This window comes from Mustela erminea, chromosome 9 (assembly GCF_009829155.1).
Source record: "Mustela erminea isolate mMusErm1 chromosome 9, mMusErm1.Pri, whole genome shotgun sequence".
NCBI classification, from domain to species: Eukaryota; Metazoa; Chordata; class Mammalia; order Carnivora; family Mustelidae; genus Mustela; species Mustela erminea.
Genome location: NC_045622.1, coordinates 99351861 through 99359469, shown reverse-complemented (window position 1 = coordinate 99359469; position 7609 = coordinate 99351861). Strand labels below are relative to the sequence as shown.

At 36.2% G+C, this 7609-nt stretch overlaps 1 protein-coding gene across 1 annotated transcript; it reads right to left on the bottom strand.

Annotated features, from left to right (window-relative positions):
* Positions 1-3397: 3397 nt before the first annotated feature.
* Positions 3398-4327, bottom strand: LOC116599900 (olfactory receptor 4P4-like). Its single transcript, XM_032359841.1, has one exon. The coding sequence runs from the start codon at positions 4325-4327 to the stop codon at positions 3398-3400; it is 930 nt and encodes a 309-aa protein (XP_032215732.1).
* Between the last annotated feature and the right edge of the window lie 3282 nt (positions 4328-7609).

Genomic DNA, 7609 nt, shown 5'->3' with positions numbered 1-7609 from the left:
AATACAGTCGTCTAGAAGTTAAAAAGATTTGCCCATAGAGCTACTAAATGAGAATAAGGAAAAGAACTGTGTGCCTTCTATGAGTGAAAGGAGCTGGTTTTTATATATTTACTACTTGCCTCCAGCTTGGAAAGCATAGCAACCCTGAGGAAATAAGAGATTCTAGTACTTCAGAATGATGGATATCAGAACTCAGTGTTTTACTGGTTGTCCATTTCAACATAATGCATGTTTTTAACCAAGCTTCATTCAGACCTTGTGTCAATACACAGAAATAGTTGGTCATAAGTCTACCAATAACACACACAAACATATCAGGATACACCTTAGAGATGTGTACAAGTACCTCATTTATCACCTCAATCCCGCATTTTTCTCAGTTCATATTAACTCCTCTTCTGAGAATCAATTTTGTTATATTTTTCTTCTTTTCTAATTCCCTCCTAAAACCATTTGTTTTATGGGTTGTATGAGCTTACTTCCAAAACTGAGATTTCAAGTATTTTTGAAGATATTAGGTATTGTTCTATAGGCTGGAAAGTGAGAACAGCTTACAAGTGGATAACTAATACAGGTTCAATATATTTTTGGTGGGCCTACTATATAATATTTTTATTTTTTGCCAAAAAATCTTATAGATTCTTGGGAAAAGAAAACAAATCAGAAAAAGATTTTGGATTTGTTGTGCAGCATTGTTTCTGATGGGTAGAGTATTTCCTTTGACCCATCCTGAAGGCCCTCAAAACCCCACATACCATACACACAAAGACAAAAATGATCACACATACAAGGACCAAGTATTGTGATTCTATACTTTTAAAATAATCCAAATATTTTTTGGAAAATTAATAGGTTAAACCAGGTCAAACCAAACTATACTAAACACACTTAATTTCCTATGAAATAGGCAGAATGTTTTCCCTTCATATTCCATGGTTTTCATAGACCCATGAAGGAGAAAAAAAAAAAGTAATTAGCTAGATTTGTAAAAAGTTTTAAGATCAGAAATGCCAAAAGAAACTTTCCTGACATGATAGACAAGCACTATCTCATTTATGGTTTTACCTAGACTTCTCTTGGTTGTGGGGCAGAAGTAATTTAATTGAGAAAACTGTGTGTGGAGACAATACAATCATTCTGCTAAAAAAAAAAAAAAAAAAGGCAAGTGCTTTGGCAGAGAGAAACGTCTTCCCAAATGGGAACCAAAACACAGAGCTGACTGGATTATGTGATTCAAAATACAAGGGATAAATGAAAAATAAACTAGTAACACCTCCAAATGCAGAAAATAAGTAAAAAAAAAAGCAATAGGTGGCTGCGAGTCTGCCACTTTTCATTCATTCCCTGATAGCTACATGAAATGTATGTTGAGTTTTTAACCTTTCTGACACTACATATTTTATTACTAATTCATTTTAATTCTTAATGTAAGGGGAATTTCTGGATATGTGAGAATAAACTATAAAGTTAATAAAAAGAGAAGATAGATTAATAGACTTTAATTAATTAATTGTTTATTTCTTAATTTGTGTGGGTTCATTGCTTTAAAATGGATAAAAGAAAAATAAAGATATAGTGCATCTTTGACAGAGTTGACTCAAACCAGGAAAACATAAGAAAAAATACTAATATGGGGCAGAGGATTACTTTAAATGGAGTAAATGTACAGTTTCATAACAACAAAAGAACAGAGAAAAATCAGAAATACTTCTGGTCTATCTGTGAATTGGAAAAAAACTTTTGGAAAAAGAAAATATCAGGAGTGTAACTTACATTTAAGACATGAACTCTAACGCTTAGTGCGGATAGCATTATAAGCAGGAAAGTTAGAAGAAACAGTCATAGAGCTGATAGATTTTAGAGTATGTTTGAAGAATGTGGAGTTGGGGGTAGTTGGTTGAAAGCATCCTAGCAAAGGGGAAAAAAATGAAGAAAGGTAAGGAAAGAGAAAAGATATATAAAGTGTTTCCAGTAGCCAAATGTCCTAGCAAAATCATCATATGTGTTAGCCAAAGTACTGCTATAACTTTATAAAGTACAATATTACACATTTCATAGATATTAGAAAAATGAGAATGAATATATAATTAAAAGTAAATTGCCAAGACCCCAAAATGAAAATGTACCCGAGTCAGAATCACCCAGTTCTTCCTGACCCCCCAAACTTTCATTGTAACACCATAATTTCTACCAATGTAATGCCTTCTGAGATTAGCAAATTTGGCCAGGACCAATTTTGAAAGCAAGAGAGAAGTTTGGATTTTATTCAAGGAAAATAGGGTTCCATCTATATTTTTGGAGAGGGCTGTACTATGATTAGGCATGTGTTTTAGAAAGACATTTCTAGCATTCCTCAAACCCATTCAACCACATCTGCCACTAGTGGGAAACTTTAGCATGCAGATTGCAATCTGAACTACAGAAACTTTCTTCTTTGTTTCTTAAAATGTTAGAGATCATTTAGTCCAACTCCCCAAAGAAAGCTATATATTTTCTACAACATCTCAAATAATAAATGCTCTGGGAACACAATGTCAGAAGTAAATAAAAATCATCTTTACCTGAATTTCATCAGAAGTTATTATCAACAGTTATATGCCAATAAGCTTAGCAACCGAGATGAAATGGATGCATTCCTGGAAAAATATAAACTACCAAAATTGAACCAGGAAGAAATCGACAACCTGAATAGACCGACATCTAATAACGAGATTGAAGCAGCGATCAAAAAACCTACCAAAAAACAAGAGCCCAGGACCTGACGGATTGCCTGGGGAATTCTACCAAACCTTCAGAGAAGAAATAACACCTATTCTCCTGAAGCTGTTTCAAAAAATTGAAGCAGAAGGAAAACTTCCAGACTCTTTTTATGAAGCCAGCATTACCCTGATCCCCAAACCAGGCTAAGACCCTACCAAAAAGAAGAATTTTAGACCAATATCACTGATGAATATGGATGCTAAGATTCTCAACAAGATCCTAGCCAACAGGATCCAACAGCACATTAAAAAGATTATCCACCATGATCAGGTGGGATTCATCCCTGGGCTACCAGGATGGTTCAAGATTCGCAAATCAATCAATGTGATACAACAAATTAATATGAGAAGAGAGAAGAACCACATGGTACTCTCAATTGATGCAGAAAAAGCATTTTACAAAATCCAGCATCCGTTCCTGATTAAAATGCTTCAAAGTATAGGGATAGAGGGAACATTCCTGAACCTCATCAAATCTATCTATGAAAGATTTTATTTTTTTATTTGACACACTGAGTACATGCAAGGGGAGTGGCAGAGGGAGTGGCAGACTTCCTCCTGAGTAGAAAGTCCTTTGCAGGGCTTGATCTCATAACCTTGAGATCATGACCTGAGCCAAGTGAGCCACTCTGGTGCCCCTACAGGAATTTTGAATGTGCCATTTTAGACCACACCTTCTCCATGGCGATTTTCATCTCCATGTTTCTCAGGGTATAGATGAGAGGATTCAGCATGGGAGCAATAACAGTGTAAAACACAGAGACTTCCTTATCCTTGTTCTCACTCCCGGCAGGTAGAACATAAATATAGATACAAGGCACAAAGAATAAAATGACAACCATTACATGAGAGCTGCAGGTTGAAAGAGCTTTGCGCCTCCCTACAGAGGAGTGTGTCCTAAGATTGTATAATATGAGAATGTAAGAAGCCACCAGGACAAGAAAGACAGCAACCACCACCATTCCTGAATTTGCAATCATTAAGATATTAACAACATGAATGTCTTTGCACACCAGTTTTAAGAGAGGCTTCACATCACATATGTAGTGATCGATCTGATTAGGACCACAGAAAGGTAAATGCAGTACAACCAGCAGTAGAGCAACAGAGTGCCAAAAACCCACACCCCAGGCCATGAAGACCAATGTGTTACACCTCCGCCGGTTCATGAGGACCAAGTAGTGCAGGGGCTTGACAATGGCAACGTAGCGGTCTAAAGCCATGGACACCAAGATGAATATCTCCACGCCCCCCAGCAAGTGGACAGTGAAAAGCTGGGTCATACAGTTGTTATAGGAAATGTTTTTTCTTGCTGTGACCAAGTCCCTGATTAGCCTGGGGACCACCGTGGAGGTGTAGCAGAGATCCATGAGGGAAAGGTGACATAGAAAATAGTACATTGGTTGTTCGATTAGATGGCTGCAGGTGATCGTGAGTAAGATGAGAAAATTTCCCATTAAGATTACCAAATAACAAAGCAGGAAGAAGAAAAAGAACAGTAGCTCCATTTGCTTATTTCCCCATGGACCCATGAAGACAAATTCTGTGACATTGTTCTGATATTCCATGAGGTTGAGTTAATTCCAGAGACACCAGAGAAAATTAATTTATCTGAAATAATACAGAACATGACATTTCAATAGCTTTTTAAAGTGTAATATTTATATATTGAAAAAAATATATAGATTATAGAGACTTTGTTACAATCTTTTAAATCCTTTCAGATCGAGGGTGTGCCTGGGTGGCTCAGTCATTATGCATCTGCCTTCAGCTTAAGTCATGATCCCAGAGTCCTGGGATTGAGTCCCACATCTAGTTCCCCACTCAGTAGAAAGCCTGCTTCTCCCTCTCTCACTTGCCCTGCTTGTGTTCCCTCTCTGTCTGGGTATCTATCAAATAAAATTAAAAAAAAAATCCTTTCAGATCAAAAACATCATTATATTTCAAATTATATTTCATAAAAACATGTTTTATGTCTGAAACTATCATAAACATTTTACATGCAGTTAATTCATAGCAACCCAATGGTTACCATTCTGATACTCACCTTAGATATGGGGAAACTGAAAGATTGCTTCAGTTAATTCCACCAAATCATCAAGGTATTAAGTAGCAACCTAAGATATGAACCTGTATCAGATGCTATTTCCATTCTCTTAACATTGATGCCACATTACCTACTGAACAATGGACTTGCAGCTGTTTTTCACCATCTTAGACGATAGGGTCTTACTCCATCTCTACCTACCATTAACTACCTATATGACTTTAAACAAGTCCCATCCCTTCTCAATGCTACATATCATTTATTTGTGTTTGTTGCATGTGGTTGTCATATTTCCTTTTTATTTCAATCTTTTAAATTCCTTTTCAGTGTTCCAGAATTCATCGTTTATGCACCACACTCAGTGCTCCATGCAATACATGGCCTCCATAATACCCACCAACTCTAGTTGATTGACATATATGATAAAATTGGTTTCAGGTACAGAATCTAGTGATTCATTACTTAACAAACAACATTCAGTGCTCATCACTAGTGTGTTCCTTAATACCAATTACCTATCCATCTAGATCATCTCCCTCCAACTTCCCTCCATCAGCCCTCATTTTGTTCTCAGTAGGAAAAAGTCTCTTATGGCTTGCTTCCTTCTCTTTTTTCCCTTCTCCTATGTTCATCTGTTTTGTTTCTTAAATTCCACAAAGGAGTGAGATCATATGGTAATTGTCTTTTTCTGGCTGACTTATTTCACTTACCATAATACACTCTAGCTTCATCCACATTGTTACAAAAGGCAAGATTTTATTATTTCTAATGACTAAGGACAAAACCAAGGCTCTGAATCTTAGCAGAGATTAATTGATAATTAGTTGATAATAGTTTCAGTGAGTCTTCTTTTTGACAGGTTTGGTCACGATTCAGAACATGGGGAGGCAGGGTAAAAGGAACTGGGACACAATCTGGAATCTGAATATAAGTTCCCCAGTCTATTATAGCAGCTTATTATTATATACAAGCTTTCCCTTTTTTCTAATCATTTTAAAGACAAAATTTTGAGGTTGCTGTTTAAAATGCTTGAAGCACTGTGGAGACGTAGTTATCTTCTACTGTCATATTGAAGAACCCAAGGTGATTCAAGAATGTCCTTCATGTTTAACCATGCAGTTAAGCAGCATAGCCATTTAGATGCAGTAGACCTCAGAGCAGAGAGTGACTATGTTGAGCCATCACCTTTTACCTGTAAAAAAGTGTGTGCCAAAGTGGACATAATTTGCCCAAAAAACTTAATGTCAATGAATTATTTTAATGGTGCCACTGAAGGAACAGTATGATGTAATGGACAGATTTCTAGTCTAATGATCATGAAGGTGAGCGTCTAAGCTCCTATGTCTTGTTAACTTTCTCTTGCTAGTATGGAGCAATTCATTCTCCCTGATCCTCTTTCTTCAGCTGATATTGGAACCAATCATACTGGATCTGTCTGTCCTGTTTCAAGGTCAAAATAAATAAAGTTCCTTTAGGGAATTAAGCCACAGACACTTATCATTCTGATATAATTAAGTTTGAAGAAGAGTGCTTCCCAAAATGGAAAGAACAAGCTGTTGTATAAGAAGATAGTTATCAGTGCTTCCATCAGTTTGTTGGCTTTACCTATGGATTTTATGTTCTTCCACAATGGGATAGTTGAAGAACTCATGTTAGACATACACTGAATGCAAAGAAAAAAATGATGTTAGTATAAATTTGTTCTGGATTAATAAAACAAAGCTTAGCAATGTATTTATTTATGTATAAATTGAGACTATCAAAACTTAGCAGTTTTGGGCGCCTGGGTGGCTCAGTGGATTAAGCCACTGCCTTCGGCTCAGGTCATGATCTCAGGGTCCTGGGATAGAGTCCTGCATCGGGCTCTCTGCTCAGCGGGGAGCCTGCTTCCTCCTCTCTCTGCCTGCCTCTCTGCCTACTTGTGGTCTCTCTCTGTCAAATAAATAAATAAAATCTTGAAAAAAAAAAAAAACTTAGCAGTTTTGATAACTGTAGCAGACTATGATAAGTTAAAGGATATATATGAACTTACAGACAACTTTTAATAAAATTGTAGAACAAAACTGTATAACAAGTTCAAATCCTGATTAAGACTAAACATCTCTCAACATTTGATCTAGTATTGCTCAGTTTACAGTGACTGAACATTAGTTGCGAAAACATAAGCCCATATAGGAAAAAAAAAAAAATGACTTTCTACAAAGTAGCAAAGCAGTGACCATAGAATTCTCTGGGAATGTTGCTTTATGCATAAATATCCTCTGTTCATATTTGAATCATTTTCTTTTTGGTCATTATTTAATTCATTAAATAAAAATCCTGTTTCTCTTCTCTCCCTCTCTCTCTCTCACATACACACACAAATACACACACACACTGTATATATGTATGAACAGGGGTTTTGTAGTAAATATAGAGTTCACCTTTTTACATACTTTTTTTATTTAAATCACTTGAGAAGAATTTATGAGGAATTCTTTGCATACACACTAACGTGGTTAACTACAGGTTAAAAGGAAAAGAAGTTTCATTAGCTTATTTAGAAATGGAAATTATGACTGAGGAGACGAGAATCTATGGATAGTGTAAAAATCCATCAAGGACAATTTGACACGATTTTTCTGGCTTTTTAAAAATATTCATTCATTCATTCATTTATTTATTTTAGAGAGAGGGAGAGAGAGAGAACAAGCAAGCAGAGGCAGGGGAAGGGGCAGAGTGAGAAGAGAAAGAGAATCTTAAGCAGACTCCACACTGAATGCAGAGCCTGCCCCGGAGCTTGATTTCAAGGCCCTGAAATTGT

What these genes read in the sequence shown, in the direction of transcription:
- LOC116599900 (XM_032359841.1), bottom strand. Translation starts at nt 4,327, where the DNA reads ATGGAATATCAGAACAATGTCACAGAATTTGTCTTCATGGGTCCATGG.